The sequence below is a fragment of the Dendropsophus ebraccatus genome, chromosome 9 (assembly GCF_027789765.1).
Source record: "Dendropsophus ebraccatus isolate aDenEbr1 chromosome 9, aDenEbr1.pat, whole genome shotgun sequence".
NCBI lineage: Eukaryota > Metazoa > Chordata > Amphibia > Anura > Hylidae > Dendropsophus > Dendropsophus ebraccatus.
In genome coordinates this window covers 54243911-54263444 of record NC_091462.1, presented here as the reverse complement: position 1 = coordinate 54263444, position 19534 = coordinate 54243911, and the positions used below count along the sequence as shown (strand labels likewise).

The following is a 19534-nucleotide window of genomic DNA, read 5'->3' as shown; positions in this document are numbered from 1 at the left end:
TGTATTCATTATTTCTGCTTGTGGCATTGGTCAGCACAAGGCAGCATGCTGTAAACACACCTCATACTTCCCTAAATGTGCCAGTAAAGACAGGTGTATATGGCAAGAAGATAGGGATGAAGGCTATAAGGCCTGGACAGCCAAAGCTTTGCTTTAGTTGCAAAAATCCTATGTATGTAGTGGAGTTGAATTGTGGTGACTTATTTTATGTCTACATCCTAGAATGAAGAGCTTAGCCATGTAAATGGGCACGAAAATGGCCAGTCAGCACCATACAAACCTCATGTCCTTCAGACTATAGTAGAGGAGGAGTTTGATGATGAAGACACGTCAGCTGTGGATGGAGAACTTTTTCTGGCATTAGTGACTAGCAGCAGACAACATGCTAAAATCCTGTAAGTTTCTCTTTTCTATAAATGTCTGTCTACGAAGGTTCACATAGATATATTTTATTTTTTTCAACAAGGAACCTGTTCAGAAAACAAAAAACAGGTGTTACCCAGAAACCTTCAGCAACTAGATTTTTCAGTATTTCTTGTATCCACACCACCATCAATACAGTTATTCAATAAAATAAAGATCTTTAAAGTTAAGTTTAAGCAATAGTGTAACATTTATCATGTATCCTAGTACTCCCAAACTGCATAGTATTAGGGCTTTATCCAACTTCAGCAGCCACCGCTAATCAAATGCCGAAAGTTCGGGTTCGGATGGACTTGAGCATGCTCGAGGTTCACTCATCTCTAATACCAACCACTCAAAAGAATCACTAAACATGGCTAGTCCAGGGCCTAGTCTCCTTGATTATGTCCATATGCCCTAATAGGGTCTATGGAAAGGGATTGACTAATGCTACGTTTACACAGAGCGATTATTCGCCCAATTGATTGTTTAACGATTTTGAAGCAACGATTTGGTTTTTATAACGATCAGCATTTAGACGGAGAAAAATCGTTAGAAAAATCGTTATTGCCATCGTTTTTAAGATCGCTTAAGCCCATCTCACACATAGGGTATATCTTTGGAAGACTGTTTACACAAAGCGATCTGTGATTTTTTAGCGAACGACCAACGACGATTTGAGAACATGCTGAAAGACCAAAATGAGCGATTTCTCGCTCGTCGCTTGATCATTCGCGATCGTTATCGCAAAAATTTTAATGATAATCGTTCAGTGTAAACGCAGCATTACTGAGTCAAAGCCTTTAAAAGGGTTCCCCACTTTGGACAATCGCTACTTGTTAGAAGGCCTCCTTGACAATAAGCTGCACAGAGAGTTTGCCACTGTTGGAAATTTTTGATAATAGCTATACAGTAATTTGTGATGAAACTTGGCAGCAATTTTTTCATTTTACAGCAATGCCACTACAGGGAACATGAAGTATTATACAGTGCCCATTCAAATCAATGAACTGTCTGTATAGTGAAGGACAGGCCAGGTCTTCCAGTGCAAAAGACACTCATTGTACCCGATCTAGATTTAGCAAAGATATGAGAATACCCAGTATTTTATCACAGAGTATATGGAAATGGGTGTCCTATTCTGGACAATACCTTTAAATGTGTATACCAGAAAAATGGAATTGTTTTTAAATAAAATGGTGTTGGAAATTTATATAGATTTGTAAATTACTTTTTAAAAATCTCTTACAGTAAGTCTTCAAGTACTTATCAGCTACTGTATGTCTTGCAGGAAGTGGTGTATTCTTTCCTGACACAGTGCTCTCTGCTGCCATCTATGTCCGTTACAGGAACTGTCCAGAGCAGTAGCAAATCCCCATAGAAAACCTCTACTGCTTTGGGCAGTTCCTGTCACAGACAGAGGTGGCAGCAGAGAGCACTTTTTCAGCCTAGAAAGAATACACCACTTCCTGCAGGACATGATAGCAGATGATAAGTACTAGAAAGGCTTGAGATTTTTAACCCCTTAACGACCAAGGGCTGTGTTTTTTTGTTTTTTTTTGACTGGAAATAAAATAAATATGTGAAATAAAAGTGTGCCTGACTTTGCCCAGTAATTTATATATGCTGCATATTTGTTTTTTCCTGTGTTGTCAGATCCATATATAAAGAAGATGCACTGAAGGTACCTGGAGTAGTTGATATAATAACCTTGGCAGATGTCCCAGGACTGAGCAACTCCGATTTATTTGCAGATCATGAGGTATAGATATATAAATTACTGTATACCAGAGCCTTATCACACATGGTTTTCTATAGTACTGTATGTATATGATCACATATGCTTCTTTCTTCTTTAGGTAAAATACATTGGGCAAGCTATATGTGCTGTAGTAGCAAATACCCAGAACCATGCCAATAAAGCAGCGTCACGTGTTAGAGTACAATATGAAGAACTGGAGCCTGTTATTCTATCTATTCAGGTAAAAATACTGAGGGATATCACAGTCATGCATTCTTAATGATCAGACTAGGTAATCCAGTCAAAAACATTTATCACATATCCACAGGATATTCCATAAATGCATGAAAAATATAGGCTTTATGTCTAAGACATTTGACAGTTTTGTGTGGCTGCTGTTTCCCTAACATAAATGAATGAGCAAAAAATATGCAGGATGGGAAAACTCATAGAAAATGAAATAAATAAGTGTCCTGCTAGATTGTTAAGCTATGAACTGTGGCGGAATCTAGTAGTAATAGTTCTGTGCATTACACATCACACTTTCTGAATTTAGATCATTGGGCTGCCCATGTGGTGCAAAGCCATTTCTGGTCATTCAAAGCCAAAAGCAAATAACATGATCTTTATGATTTATTGATCTGTGGCAATCTATCTGGCTATTTAAGGGTAGTGTACTATAAGAAAATTTGCCTCTGTTTACATCTTGAGACCACAATACAGTTCTGTGTTCATCACACCACAGACAACGGTGCTATACATTTAGACTTATGATGAGGTCCATTGAGATCCACCATGATGTCCATAGTTTTGATAGAAAAAAAGTTCCGCCTGCAGTGTATGTCTTCCTGTACAAAACACCAAAGTCCCAATAAGCCGACATTTCACTGTGTGCCCCTGGTGTAAACCACGGTACAGAGTTTTTGGCTTTTTTGTGGCGTACACTAGGCGTGAGCCCCACCTGCCTAATGGTGATGCAAGAGAGGGGGGTGGCCTTCTCCCGCACCTAATTTATTATGGTTTAGGGCTGGAAACAGGCATAAACCATAACAGAAATCTACACCTCTGCTCCGCAGCAAGTGTAGTTTTCTGCACAAGCCCTGCGGCAGGCATAGGCCCAGGCCAACTGGATTTTCTAAGCACCTCTTAATTAAAAACCTCTCCCCCAATTACTCGGGCAGATTTATTAAGGAATATATTAGATAAATGGGAGCCCATGTGCACAAGGCCAATTGTAATTAGAAAGATTGTCACTTCTATATATACAACACTGACCTTATCCTTCACAATAATTTACTTGTTGTTTTTAGGATTCCATAAAACACAATTCATTTTTTGAGCCATTGAGAACAATGGAGTATGGGAATGTAGAAGAAGCTTTCGAAAGTGTGGATCACATCCTAGAAGGTAACTATACCTTGAAATTGAAAATATACTAAATATTACAACCACCACGTTATAAGGAATTACTATGTATCTGGAGTGCTGAATTTCTTTTACTTTTCAAAGAACAGGTGAAGACTATATAGGAGGACTCGACAATCTTCACTTGGAATCACAGACTGTTCGTGTCATACCCAGAGAAGAAGATGAAATAGAGGTGTTTATAGCTGCAAGGGATCCAGCATCTATACAGGTAAAGTATGTAAACTAATGATCTCAAGCCACATAATACCAAGATATTTCAACTTCTACATACAGTTTTTAAAAACAGGAGCTCCTGATAGAGAAGTGTGGTATGTTAGATGTATTGATATAAAACCCGGCTGAAGCTGGGTTTACATATGTGTTGGAGCTCTGTTCAGGAGCTTTGTGGCAAAGTCCATTCATTTTTTTCGCTGTTCTCCTTGAGTTCAGTGATTACTGTGTTTTGTTGGTTGATTTTTCATTGCCCCAACTAGCCAGAATCCTACCCCACACTGACGAGGGGCAAAAACCCCGAAACGGCTGTCTGTGGGTGGAAGCCTGGCTTTGCAAGTCCTTGTCATGATCGCAATACTCGCACCTTGAGTTAGACATTGACAAAAGGGGCCACCCTGTTGTTTCCCTGTCTATGTTCCAATACTCGCAACCGAGTGGGACTTAAGGGGTTATTAATCAGGGTGGTGTGGTGCTCTCCCCATCATGGAGGCACCCCGTTGGCAACAGGCTAGAGATATCTGGCTATCCCGTGTTTTGAGACTCGTAACTGAGGCTCCACGGACTCTTGTTTTGCATATTTTAATTTTTGGGGGCATCAGTGGAGACTCTTGATTGAGTACTTCATTGGAATTTTTTTCGCTGTTCTCCTTGAGTTCAGTGATTACTGTGTTTTGAAAGTCCATTCAGGCCAGTAAAACAAAGGCAAATGGTCTGTTGCAATGGACACCAACTGATTACGATAGATCCTAAGAGATCCCATTGACTTTAATGGTAGATTTCCATAATTTAACCAGACAAAATCCAGCACATGGGTTAACATTTACCAGTATTGTAATGTCCCTACTTCTGTCCTGTTTCAAGCATGTTTAGGATTAAAATATTGATGAAAATATTCCCCAAATATTCCCCTAAATTATTTACTTACTAAGGGTGCCTTCACACACCGGATCTGCAGCAGATTTGATGGTGCAGAGTTGATGCTGTGTTCAGTTATTTAGATCAAATCAGCTGCGGATCTGCTGCGGATCCGCAGCAGAAAATCTGCTGCGGTACGATGTGTGTGAAGCTACCCTAAAACAACACCCGCCTGCTTAAATTAATTAATAAATTGAAATATATTATACCTCTTTTTATGGAATGTGTCAGATTTCGATATGTGTCTGTTATACTGAACCCAATAATCCATAGAATTGATGAATTACCGGGCTGTGTCTAAAGGTACAGTATCTCTGCACTGTTCCTTTTTTCATATCAGTTCCAAATCCCCTTCTTCCTTTCAAATAGCCTCAGTTTTTACTCATAAAAGATAAGCGTGGTTGACATAGCAGCTACATTGGCCCAGCAGCTGGCGAGAGACATCTACCAAGGCTGTGTCTGGTGCAGATCTTGCAAAAAGTTGCAAATTGTTGAGTGAACAATGTTTTTGCAGGATTTGCGCCATTCTCGCCAAGGGACGGGAAGGTGATGCGGCTGTGTGTAGAGAGGGCCTCACCTTTGCACTTAACATAAGTTACACCTGCAAGCAAGCATGAATTCCAGCCTAAATCTATGCCAGCTCCGAGTTGGAGTAGAGTTTAGCGGGTCATACGGGCAGCTCAGATGCACGCACCTCAACATAAACATAGCTTTCCCATGCACTGGCTGGTGACTGTGAGACTCTCATCTTAATAAATTCACATGTTCGGTGCATAGTCCATAAATATGAACGATGTGCTAGGGAACGGAGTACAGAGCTCCTCCTGGCATTATCATTTATTATGATGCCAGGAGAAATGTTGGCACTACTGTACTGACACAATAAAGCTGTACAGTAGGTCATAGATTTAACTAGTTTCGCAGCTCCCGGCATCATCATGAATGATGATGCCATGAGTTTCGAATTTTGGTCTGTAGCGCATTGTTCATTTACGGACCCTAGTTACATGAAGTGTGAATGCCCCCTTCGTGTTCAGAAGGAGAACAGGCAGAATAAAGTAGAGCGCTGGGAGACCAAAAGAAGACCAAAATGTCCGTAGAGCAAGGGCCAGAAAAATTCTGACCATTTTCTGTGCTTATGGCAAAATGGGCACTTATTAATCTTAGCTATTATATTGCACTGGATCAGTACCTCTCACTTCACTGGTTCTGTTGGCAGGCTGCGGTGGCATCAGCTCTGAATGTTCCCTCTGATCTTGTCTTATGCTGTGTGGAGAAAAGTTATGGCTTAGAGCACTCGCACGCTGCATCTCAAGCTGCTATTACAGCAGTGGCTGCACACAAGTGAGTATGAAGCAGAGGACAATCTGTATTAAAAAAAAAACAAAAAAAAAAAACATAAAGCAAAGCTACATTGTTGTAATCTAAAGTTCCTCATATACACACATGGCAGCTTATCCTGAAAAGTTATTTGAAAGTGCAGGTACATTTTAAAGGGGTTATCCAGCACTACAAAAACATGCCCACTTTATTCCAGAGTCAACACCACTCTTTTCTCCAGTTTGGGTGGGGTTCTGTAACTCAGTTCTATTGAAGTGAATGGAACAAACCACACCTGAACTGGGGACAAGAGTTGAGTTGTCTCTGCAAGAAAGTGGCCATGTTTCTGTAGCGCTAGAAAACCCCTTTAGAGGGAAACTTTAATACCAACCCGCATACATCCTCTTACTGTCACCGGTCTTCTGAAGCTTGTAAGTCCTATGGTTGTGGTGACATTCGATCCAATAAAAATCTGCAAATTAACTTGTTAGGAGCGCTAGGGGCATTTCTTGGCCTCCCATTGCACCATTTGGCCTGCTTTGGATGCCTGCGCCTACTTATGCATATTCATGAGCAGACAGGCTTGAATATGCTTCAGTAGCTGTGAGCGCCTGAGCTGGTAGGCAGGCTGAGTGCTGCTCTGAGGGGGCAGAGGAACGCCTCCAGTGCTCCTAAGTTAATTTGCATATTTTTATAGCATCCAATTTTACAAAAACGGGACTTGCAAACCAGGACTTACGAGCTTAAAAATACCTGACAATAGTTTCTCTTTAAAACATTGTTTGATGGCAGGCAGCGCCCTTAAAAGTCTGTATTTGCACTAGCATATTCCTAAGGGTGCGTTCACACGTACAGGATCTGCAGATTTGAAGCTTCAGATTCAAAGCAAATCAATTCTCGGCCATCAAATCTGCTGTGGATCTGCTGCAGATACTATACGTGTGAACGCACCCTTAGAAGGATTGCTTTTAGAGGTGTACAACTCCTTAACATGTAAAGAAACATACCACATATAGTCATATAGAACAAAATGTATGACTTAAAGGGAACCTGTCATCCCCCGTACGGGGCAGAGCCCGGCCGACCCCCGCTAGAGACGCTTATACTTACCCAGTGCACGAAGTCCCGCTCTTGGACCCACTCCTGTTGGCGAGATATCACCGTCTAAAGCCCGGCGCGCGCTCATCAGAGATGAGTCCGACGCTCATAGAGAATGACGTCTCCATTCATTCTCTATGAGCATCGGACTCATCTGATGCGCGCGCTGGGCTTCAGACGGTGATATCTCGGCAACGGGAGCAGGTCCAGGAGCGGGACTTTGTGCATGGGGTAAGTATAAGTATCTCTAGCGGGGGTCGTCCGGCCTCTGCTCCAGCAGGGGGGGGTGACAGGTTCCCTTTAATCATTTGGAAATATAGTAATTGACTCAGCCCAATGACACAGGGTGATTATTGGACAAACAGTCCAGTATCAATCACCATGTATAATAGGGCCTAATTTAAAGCAATTTAGGATGAAGGTAAGAAAATGACCTTCATCCTCAGCGCCCCATGCACTATAGAGATCCTTCTAACCTGCTGATAGTTTCCCTTTAAGACCTAACAAAATTATTGCTTGCACAAAGACAGTTTTATTGTGGGTTTGGCTCGTTCATCTCATATTGTTGGAAGTGAGGGCCTGGTGGGCTGGATAGACACCGCTAATTATGGATATTACCATCTGTGTACATATAATTGTGTAACTAGCAATAAAATGTGTAGAGCACAGATTCCCACACAGCTCATCTCTGCTAAGCAGTTAATATATACAAAAGCAGCATAAGCAAGCATTACATAACCCAACATGTGGTGGATAGAGCTAGTGTGATATATATATAAAGAGGATAGATGAAATAAGAAAAGAAATTGAAAAATTAGCAAAAAAAATCTTCAAAAACAGAAGTACTCATATAGATTGTATGGTATTGCAGCTCAAATAGTTATTTCAGGAGGTTTTTCAGTGGTCAATGTACTGACATAAACTTGGGGTGAAATGTGGAGCATAGGGCACTTGTGCAAGAGAAGTAATTGTGTCACTTATTATAGCTGATCTGCTAAACGCAATGTCCCTGACATGTAGCATTTTATTCTAGAGAAGCCCCCTGAGTGTTTCATTATTGTAAATCTATATTATAAATCTTTACTTTGATTTTAAATTTCAGAACGGGTCAAGCAGTCACCTCAGTTATTGAGCGAAGAGTGAAATCGCCAGTTTTAAGACCTCAGCCTCCATTCTTTGGCAAATACAAGGTTGGTTCTGTGGACGGAAAGAATTATAGTTATTTTATTATGAGACTGAGGTGACTCTATATTATGTGACATATCAAGTCAAATATGTTACCATTGTTCTAGTCAACATTCAGTGTTTGTATTGAAGTATAGTGGATGTAAAATTTGGGATACCTCCCTCATTCTTCAGTTTACTCTACTTTTTACCACAGGGACTGCTATAAGCAAGCGCCGTTCTTTGGCTTTGTACTGGCAAGGCTCTATGCACATTGATTCTAACGAAGCCGCGTCACAGAGGGGAGGGGATTTCATCACAATGGGGGGCAGTAGGCCCGCCCCCATTGCATACAGCTAGGCCAGTGCAAGGCAAAAGAATGTCGCCAAGCACAGAAACCAAGCGGCGTCTCAAAAAAAGGACTGCGCCATTGGGATCCCCATATTGGCGTTAATCTGCTACAATTAAAAAAATAAAAAAAAACAATGTACCTTCACATTCAAGTGTACCTGTCGTTTAAAAAATGTTTTGACATATCATAGAGAAAAGTCAAAAGTTTTGATCTGTCCGTGTCTAAGTGTCCAGATCCGGAATTGATCGGGAAAACAAGCTGGGAGAAAATGCACTGCAGTGCGTCCTCTCCCCACTCTGTGTAAGGGTCCTATTCCACAGTTACGATAATCGGCCGAATCAGCCCAATTCGGCCGATTATCGCTCTGTGAAATAGAGAGAATGATCAGCTGATGATCGTGTCATCGGCTGATCGTTTATTTAGGGCCAGACCTAAAATCATTGTTCCCCCACCGCGCATCGCTACGGTTGAATAGCGGTGCACGGCGGGCGACCGACGATTTGAGAAGCAGCAGCAGCATACATTACCTGTCAGGGCTTCTCCTCCGCTCTGTCTTCCTCCCCGGGTCCCGCACGCTCTAGCGTCAGAATGGACTGTCAGCTGACAGAGCGCTCAGCCAATCACAGGCCGGGACCCCCACGGCCTGTGATTGGCTGAGTGGCCTGTCAGCTGACAAGCCATTCTGAAGCTAGAGCACGCGGGACCCGGGGAGGAAGACGGAGCGGAGCAGGAGACCTGACAGGTAATGTATGATGCTACAAGGACATCGGTAACGATGTCCCTGCAGCCCTCGCTCAACGATCATCAGGCCGTGGAATAGGCCCAGTAAACGAGCGGCTATCTAGCAAATCGGCACTATTTACATCGTTGATCGGGCCCTCCTCGGCCTGTGGAATAGGACCCTAAGAGTCGGGATCCACAGAGTTTCATTATAAACCTGACTGTTTTTTCTGAGCGGGGAGAGGACACGCTGCAGCATGTTTTCTCCCAGATTTTTCTCCCAATCGGTACAGGTTTGAACACTCAGACCCAGACCGATCAAATCTTGTGACATGTCTCTATGATATGTATATATTGTGGGAGTTGGGCAGCTTACTGGCTGCTGTTTAGTGGACATAGAATTTTAGTGTTACTTATCATGGCATGCACTAAATGTATTTGTTTTTAAATGTTTTTATGTTTGTTCTGTACTCTAATAAATTTGATTATTTTGATATACTATATTGGGTGTGCTGGTTCAGTACTTTCTCTTTTTCTTTTGACATTCATGTCTCTATGATATGTCATAATTTTTCTGAAATGACAGGTACACTTTAACAGGACCTGGTAGAAGGATCACTGTTAACAAGACATTTTACTTAAACTCTGTTCTCCTCCTCTGGATGAACATAAAACAATGGATATGTTTCTACACTCTGCACCTCTACCTTAATGAGCTGGGCCACAATACCAGGAACACAGTGGCATGGATGTTTTTTTTTGTGCCATCAATGTAATATTCTGAAACCCCCTGTTAACTTCTATCACAGTATAGAAATCTGACTAAATAGCTTTAAGTAGCAACTTCTGTAATAAATTAACATTTTCATAAAGTATGTAAAAAATCTTTACTATTTCTATGTTAAATATGTCATTTTTATGTAGGTGGGGTGCATGAACGATGGAAGAATTATGGCATTAGATATCACCTACTACTGCAATGCTGGTCACAGGCCAGATGAATCTTTCAAGGTATATCAAACATAATGCATATTATTATATAACATGTACCACATTGTGAAATGAAATTGTTTTGATTGTTTGTTTGCCTTGCTGCTTTATTTGCCATTGTTTGTGCTTATACTTATAGCATTAAAGAAGCACATTGGGTTTTTCTTCTTTGCCCATGTAATGCAGACTCACTAGTCATGCAATGCTATCTGTTTCCACACAGCTGGGTCATGTGATTACCAGCCTTAACTACAGAAAATTATAGTGCTTAAAGAACAACTCCGGTGAAAAGTTTTTTCCCAGTAATTGAATCACATTACAAAGTTATATACTTTTGTAATATGCTTCAATCACCTATCTGCCCCCCTTCCCTATCTTTTCCCCCCTTAACCCCCCCACCACCACCAGGAAGTGAAGTAAATTCATTCTTACCTAATGACTGTTGACCCCAGGCTGTTCTGTGGAAGCCATTTTGTGACAATGACATCATCAAGAGGGAGGTGGGTCTAAGCACTGTTAGGCCAGCCTCCCTTTTTCAGATGACTCAGGTTGCTCAGCTCTGATTGGCTGAGCAAGCTGTAAGTCATTTAACAGTTCTACAGAGTCTAGAGTCAGTTAGACATCACAGGAGACAAAGTGCATCATGGGAAAGCCCAAACCAGGAAGTTAAGAAAAAATGAAGACACCAACTGGTGCGTCAGTTCAGTTTTTTTTTTTTTTTTAATTATTACTTATTAGTGCTATTTTGTTCCTAAATCATGACAAGATGGCTCTGTTTTACAGTGGTTAAGTAAATTGTGGTAAAAGTTTGTAATTTTAAAAATAAAGATAAAATGCAGTAAAAAAAAATCAAAATGCTGTAAAAATGCAACATGCAAATGCAGGCTGAAGACTTTAAATATTCATAAAAAACTCAATTGTGATTATAGATCAAGAAAATACATCAAAACTGCACATAATGTGAACTGACTCGAATGCATTTATGAGTCTAATAAGTTTACCTGGCTGAACTCCAGTGATGACTCTACCTCCTGTCTCTGCAAAGTTAAATAATGATGAGAATGTTATACCTGTCCATTCATTTTGTGACTGGATTTTTCCCCACAGGTGCTCACTATGGCCCTACTGAGTGCACAAAACGCTTACAATATTCCCAATACCCGATGTAATGTTGCAGCATGCAGGACAAACCTGCCAGCTAAATTGTTCTGTGCTGGATATGGATTTGCACAGGCTGCTATGCTTGCAGAGATTTGGATAGACACAGTGGCCGACAGATGTGAAGTATCACCAGATGAGGTAATGTGTGTGTGTGTGTGTAGCTTTGTGAACTTAGATACTGAAACATGTCAATTTTTTTTCTGATATGTTTCTATTTTCTGATAGAAATTTTATTTCTTGCAAATTATTATGGGGCAGCTATTAAAGCCCCACCCCTTTTCCAAACTAAATTTACTAAGAGGCACACACCTCTCAGTAAGCCTGGCCGGCCCTGCACCCGGCGCAGGCTCTGCACGGGTAATCGACACCTGCTTCCAGAACGCAGGCTTCGTAATGGTCCCCAAAGTGTCAACTTATTAAGGCTATGTTCACACTACGTAAAAGTACGGCCATTGTTGCCATACGGCCGTACTTTTCACGTTGTGGAACATAGCCTATTCTGCTATGGGTTCCTGGCTGGAGAGTATACACATCATTCAGGCCCCGCAAATAACTGACATGTCAGTTTTCTGCTGCCGCAATTCAATGAATTGCGGCTGTAGGAAACCCTGTCAGTTCACACAGTGAAGCGAGCGGCTCCGGCTGCTCATTTCACTGTGCGGTACGGGAAGTTCTGATGCGGGCGCGTGCTGATGCGCCCGCATCAGAACCCTGCGGCCAAAAGATCATCCGGCCGGTACTGCAGTACCAGCCGGGATGATCCGTGCAGAGACCGGCCGTTCCGTGACCATAGCCTAATAGGCATAAGGCCTCTTTCCCTGTATGAGGACCAGCAATCAACCAGAGAAAAAGCTTGTTTACTGTCTGATCAGAACACTTGGGTATGTTCACACACGTTGGAGTTTTATTGCATTATGCAGTGAAAGACGGCTGGATGACAGTGATTAATTACTGCAGTTAAATGATGCATTCACGTTGCATGTTGATTGCATGTGTGAACACAGCCTTTGTGCAGGTAATACAAATCATTATTATCAACTGCACCCCGTGTAAACAAGTTAAAGCTCTATTACACGGGCCGATCCAAAGGAGCAAGCGAGCGCCAACCTGTCAGATCAGCGCTTGCTTGCTCATAGTTCCCTGTTCGCTGATGGTGCTATTACCCGTGCTGACAGCAAGCGGGTAAGAGCAGGGGGGCCATGGGGAGCTGCGGGAGGGGCTCCCTAGACGATCTTTAGATCGTCTGGGGAGCCCATAGTAGATATCGATGGTTTGCTGCTGCCTTTCCTATTAGAAGGAGCCATAATTGATAAAAAATCATGCATGTCAGCTGTTCGGTGCTATTGCACCAAGCGATTATTGGCCGTAACAGTCGATAATTGTCTGAATACGGCTGATAATCACTTGGTATAATAGGGCCTTAATGTGCAGCTGCCAGTGTTTAAATGAATGGGCCACATGAACAATGCAAAGATTGTGAGACCTAGCCTACAATTGATTAAAGTGACTCTCTACCCACAATCTGCCCTCCCCAAACCGCTTGTACCTTCAGATAATCCAAGAACTGTCCTGGGGTCCGTTCGGCAGGTGATGCAGTTATTGTCCTAAAAAACAACTTTTAAACTTGCAGCCCTGTGTCAAATTGGTGTGGCTGTGTAAAGGCTAATTAGATGAGATAATTGCTTGTTATAGGGACCTGCTTAGCCAATGTAAAAGGGACCTTAAAAAAGCTGTTCACAAAATTTTTTTATTCCACCCCCCACGCTGGCGTGTATACTCACCAGGGGTGAGCAGTGTCCCGCAGTGCAGCTTAGTTCCGGCCCCACGGCACTGTTCAAATCCACCACACGTTCACGTTACCCGCTCCTATGACCCCTCTTCTGTCTCCTGTGATTGAAGCCCGGAAGTCAACCTTCTAGCTTTCAATCACTGGAGACAGAAGAGGGGTCACAGGAGCAGGTGACGTAAACGCACGCTGGATTTGATCAGCGCTGTCAGCCAGAACTAAGTTGCGCTGTGGGACGCCGATCACCTGTGGTGAGTATAAGGATTACGCATATATACCAGTAAATAACAGTTTGGCTCAATTTAATCAATATAGCAGCAAATATATGATGTGTTTTATGTTCTATGATTTTAGCTATTCTAAGTGTGTAACTATTATCAACTATTTCTAGGTACGACACCTGAATCTACACAGAGAAAACAGTCACACACCATTCAAGCAGGAGTTTGATGCGTCTAACTTGTTGGGGTGCTGGGATGAGTGTTTGGAGCAGTCTTCTTACCATCAGAGGCGGAACGCAGGAATGGAAAGCAATAAGCGGTGCACCTGGAAAAAGAGAGGCTTCTCTATCATTCCTGTCATGTTCCCTAATGGATTTATAGGAGACTTCATCAATCAGGTTTGTAGACCTCTTGATTTACCCAGGGAAGTGGCTATAGAATGCCGAGACTGGGGGGCATGGGTCCTGTGAACTGGGGGACACAAAGCCACCAGATCTCTGTCATCTAGTTTGTATTACCTATAGGTAGGTTATTTAGGTTTTGTTAAGCAGAGATGTATTTTAATGTGGTTTATTCAGCTAAAATATTTTCCAAATGGATTTTGGTGTGGAAATGATGCTTATAACAACAACCTTATAACAACACGTTATTTTAAGTAGCAGTCATATCCATTCCCATACTGCAACCCTAAGATCATTGTAAACGGCTTGCCATAAAAAGCAAGTCTAATATCTTTTGCGCGTGATTATATACTATAGTTATGATGGGAGTTTAGATTAGTCATTAGTTTTGCAATATTTAATAATGGATATTATCTCACTATAGGCTTCTGTGCTCGTTCATGTAAATAAGGATGGATGGGTGCTAGTGACACCTGCTGGAAATGACGTGGATCAGGAGACTGTAACCAAAGTGATGCAGGTGGGATTGTCTACAGATAATACATTGTACTGTTAATCACTTTTTGTCACTGATAAAACATTGTACTATTAAGTCACAGGCTGTGGCAGGTTTCAAAAGCCCATGGAGTGTAAGGAGTTAAAGTGTAATTGTCATTTAAAATATTTTAGTACAAGCAATTTTAAAAAACTTTGTAATAGGTTTTATTAGGCAAAAAAGCTTCTTTCTGCACTAAAAAAAATCAGTTTTACAGCTTCCTTCCTCTCACTTTTTACCTGTTCATTATCAGGCAAATTGGTCTACATTACAGAGGAGTAAAGTGAAGACTGGTATACTGTGTCTATTATGACCTATGGAGGGGGGAGGGGCTGAGGTGGATGAGTGAGCATAAAGAGCAGACAACCAACCCTGCAGGAAACTCTTTTGCTTAATAAAACATATTACAGAGTTTCTTAAAATTGCTTGTACTATTGATACTTATTGATTTTTGCAAAGTGACATTTAAATGACAGTTATGCTTTAAGTAGCAATCCACAGCATTGTCACTAACCTTGTGGGCCATACAGTAAGCAGTGATATATAGCATATTTCTGCTTACTGCATAGGAGCTGGAACATCTCTTAAATTGACAGGAATCCCTGATCTCTACACAGTTTTTGCGGCACCCTACACTGGATTGCCATGAAACTACATACAGAGCAGGCAGTATACATTGTATGCCTACAGTGTAAGGACCACTTACTTCCTTATAAGAACAGTAAGCCGAGGTGCATGCCCTGCTTACTATAGAGGAGCAGGGAATCTGTGGAGCAGTGGAAAAATATTCAGCCACTTCATGCTCCTTTCTGTGGCCAGGCCCGGACTGGAATTTAATGCTTGACATGTTAGGGCTGAATGCCAAGGCATACAGCTTCTACCTGGCTACTTATCAACAAGATGAACCCAAAGCAAATCTCACAACATTTAGATGTGAAGAAATACAATCTTTTTTGTGAAAAAAAATCTGAATTATTCTGTATGAGCTTCCTTATCAATAATGCCAACAAGTGTGACGACTGACAAATTTCCTTAGCTTGGGTGGTACCTTTAATAAATTGAAAAAGAGTGACTCTTTAAAAAAATGAAGCCAGTGACGCTGTATTTGAGGGCTCACAGTAAAACACATCTGCCTCTTCACTATGGAAAAACACAATTATACTTGGATTACTGTGTAATCCCTCAATAAAGTCATTATATTATTATTATATATATAAAGTCATTATTATATTCTTTCCTGGCTTTCTGAAATAATTATGTTGGCTTATCAAAAGCTATGCATGTATAGTACAAAGTATTCACATGTCAGCACTGTAGCCCATGTCTTACTTGTGAATAGGATTTCCAAAGATAACATGACGTACAGTATAGCATATAGTGTAGAAACACATAAGTTAGAAACCCATTCATCAGTATTGTCAGCTATTAAAGTACATCATTTTATGTGACAATTATTGTAATAAAAACATTGGCATTTTGTACAGGTTGCCAGTCGAGAGTTGCGGATACCAATTTCATATGTGTATGTCAGTGAAATCAGCACGTCAGTTACAGATGAAAGTAGAATGCCATCTTCTGGATCAACAGTCTGCATAATGGCAGTACAGGTAACATTTTATTTGCCTTAAAAGTGGATGCATATCTCGGCAGATTTTAAAACATGTAAAGCCACAATCCTTATCTGTAAGGACATCACCTTATCTTTTAAAGGTCTAAAATGAAAAGGCACCAAGATGCATTAAATGTTACCACTGTTGTGGCCCACAGACCTTGGTAAATCTGCCCCACTAATTTTTTTCTCTTCCTTTTTTTTTTTTTTTTGCAAAACTATTCAGTAAGAAATAAATTCAAGTGCTTCTGTCGTTCGAAAAAAAACAACCTTTTGATATGTCGAAGAAACGTGTCAAAGCTTTGAGTCTGATAAGCACTTGTTTTTCTATCTTTTTCTTGAGATGTGGTTCATGACTTGCTATAGAGAGAAGCCCTTTTCCAGCCTCATTGTGAAAACTTTGGTCATCTCACTTTGACATGTAAAAATTTGTAAAATTTATAAAAAGTGACAGTATAACTTTAATGTTTCTTTAGCTGTAATACAAGATAAATATAATAAAACGTATTATAACACAAAATAATTAAAAATAATTAAGAGTAGAGGAATAGACACAGTACTATACAAGAGGCATGTCACCACTATTATAAAAAGCATAGATAATCCTATTATCTACTAGACTGAACATAACAGTCATTATGGTTGTCCCTGAGCTCTACAGGAAATCTCCTTACCACCCATAGGAGAGGTTCCTCCCTTAGTTTTACTTGGCCAATAGTTTACTGTAATGTTATTCTCTGTAGCTTCACATTTTGGTGACCTGAGTGTTAAAACTTATAAATGTAAAATAATCAGTGAGCTTCAATGCCAACAATAATTATTCCCCACACCTACACGTAATAAATCTTAGGCTAAAGCGTCACACTGGCCCTCTTAAGTCATTGTGCTTCACTAACAATGCATCAGTCAAGACACCGCGCATCACATACTTTGGCTTATGTTAAAGTGGCAGTGTACAACTCATGTAATATGAGCAATTATCAGCTTACAAACACTATCCCTTTTGGTTAACAACTGTAATTATTAATGTATATATAGCAATATATGTGGCTTAGAACATAAAAAAGAAAGATTACTCAAATTAATTGGAGGGAGTGACCATAGCTTTACAGTTCAGGGGTACAATAGTACACAAGGCATATTGTGCAATAATAGATCCGCTTGTTCTGATAGGTAATTATAATACTATTCTATTATTTTAATAGTTTTCAGTTGAAAAAATATCTGCTGTAGAGATGAGCGAGTATAATTGTTTGCGCTCACTATTCGCTCGAGTATCGCAGTACTAAAAAGTACTTGAATGAAATTGAAAGTCTCCGCCCTGTATGTTTGGTGGCTTTAATCGGCCAACAAACATGGACTGGGAGGTCCTGCTACATAGCAGCTATGTTGACTGCTGTCATAGAAGTGATTGGCTGGCTGAATCAGATGACCTGGGTGTATATAAACCCAGACGCTTAGATTGGCTAGTTAGGTAAGCAGTTAGCTTAGAAAAACACTGAAAAATCCTTTTAACCCCTTCAGGACCGCTTTTGTTTTTTCCTCCTTGTGTTTAAAAGGCCATAGCTCTTAAATTTTTTCACCTACAGACCACATGGGCCCTTATTTTTTTGCGCCACTAATTGTACTTTGCAATGGCAGGCTTAATTTTTGCATAAAGTACGCTGCAAAACCAGACAAAAATTAAATGTTTAATGAAATTGAAAGAAAAAACTTTTTTTTTTAATTTGGGGAGTATTTGTATTTACGCCGCCATTCGCCCTAGGGTAAAACTGACTTGTTAGGAATGTTCCTCAAGTCGTTACGATTACAACGATATGTAACTTGCATAAATTTTATTTTATTTGATGGCTTTTAAAAAATTTAAATCTTTTTAAAAAAAATGTATGTTCCTTTAAAATGCTCTATTCCCAGGCTTATAGAGCTTTTATCCTTTGGTCTATGGGGCTGTGTGAGGCGTCATTTTTTTGCACCAAGATCTGTACTTTCTATCAGTACCTTGACTGAGCAAATGCAACTTTTTGATTACATTTTATTACAATTTTTCTGGATTTGATGTGACCAAAAATGGAATTTTTGGGCGCTTATGCCATTTACAGTGTGAGATCAGGAATGTGATAAATTAATAGTTTGGGCGATTACGCGTGCAGCGATACCAAACATGTTTGTTTATTTATTTCTTTTTATTTATAAAATGGGGAAAGGGGGGTGATTCAAACTTTTATTAGGGGAGGGGATTATTTATTAATAAAAAAACATTTATTTGCTTTTTTACACATATACTAGAACACATTTACACATAGTCTCCCCTGGGAGAATTCTAGTATATGCACACTGATCTCTCATAGAGATCTATGCAGTATAGTAATACTGCATAGATGCATGAGATAGGCACTCTATTGCTTTCGGCTGCTGCAGCCAAAAGCAATAGAGTGCCAAGCTGGGAGCAGCGCCATTACGGCGCAGACCCCGGCTGTCACCAGACGCGGGGATCGCTCGCACGCAACAATGTCCCCCACTAGACACCAGGGAAGTTACAAAGCAGCATTTTAAAATGCTAATTAGCAGGCACGGCAATCGCGGTCCCGGGCAACAAGTGGCACCCGGGATCACGGCAGTTTACAGCGGGGTCGCCGTGCGGCCCCCCTCTGAACTCCCCCACCTGCATGAGGACGTACAGTTACGGGGTTAAGGACTGACTGACACAGAAAAGGTAATTCCATATAATATACCAGTATTGTATGGAATAATATACTGGTATAGCATTAGGTAGTAATAGTCAGTTATCCACAACTATCCAAAAGTCCTTTTAAAGGACTAGAAAAAAAAGAATCTGCCATACAATATAGTACCAGTATTAAAATGTGATAGTCTAGAGGTGGTGACTGAGTGATGCACCACTATCTACTATGCTACACTTTTTTGCTGACAGTAGTACACACACTACTGTTCAAAACTTGAATCAATTTCTCTTTCTGACTAGTGTCCCAAGCTGTATATAACCATCTGTAGGAGTCTGAGCACCCAAACTCTGACCGATCAAAACTATCAACATATCTCCAGGACAGGGAAACTCTAAGGTATAAGGTGATCTATCTGGAAATCATTGAATAGTTTGACTTTAATATTAAGTAATACAATTGAAGGTCTAAATATTATTAACTATGGAACAGAAAGGTGAAAACACAAATTTTAAACTCATCCAAAGAAGGAAAGAAAGGTTGGGGGCACTCACCGTCCAGTGAATCGTCTTTTTTAGTGGTGAAAACTTGAAATCTTAAAAAACATGCAGGAGCAGGCGGGATGCCATGCACTTCAGAAAATACGTAGCGGCTGTTTCGCACACATGCATGCTTCATCAGTCATCAGTTTTTAAACAGATCTTTCTGGATCTAAAACTATTATTTTAATATATCCTATTTTCAATTGTACTTTTCATAATAAGGTACAGGAAAACTTATTCAACAGTATTCTATAT

At 40.6% G+C, this 19534-nt stretch overlaps 1 protein-coding gene across 3 annotated transcripts in view; it reads left to right on the top strand.

Moving 5' to 3' along the window:
* LOC138802103 (aldehyde oxidase 1-like) overlaps window positions 1-19534 on the top strand; it is a 79357-nt gene that overhangs the window by 39229 nt on the left and 20594 nt on the right. For all 3 annotated transcript variants that reach the window (XM_069985248.1, XM_069985249.1, XM_069985250.1), the window contains exons 10-21: window positions 223-395; window positions 2059-2164; window positions 2262-2384; window positions 3454-3550; window positions 3658-3779; window positions 5919-6043; window positions 8220-8307; window positions 10278-10364; window positions 11451-11642; window positions 13682-13909; window positions 14337-14432; window positions 15932-16054. In XM_069985248.1, the coding sequence (XP_069841349.1) occupies window positions 223-395; window positions 2059-2164; window positions 2262-2384; window positions 3454-3550; window positions 3658-3779; window positions 5919-6043; window positions 8220-8307; window positions 10278-10364; window positions 11451-11642; window positions 13682-13909; window positions 14337-14432; window positions 15932-16054 (1560 nt within the window). The remainder of the gene's footprint in view (window positions 1-222; window positions 396-2058; window positions 2165-2261; window positions 2385-3453; window positions 3551-3657; window positions 3780-5918; window positions 6044-8219; window positions 8308-10277; window positions 10365-11450; window positions 11643-13681; window positions 13910-14336; window positions 14433-15931; window positions 16055-19534) is intronic.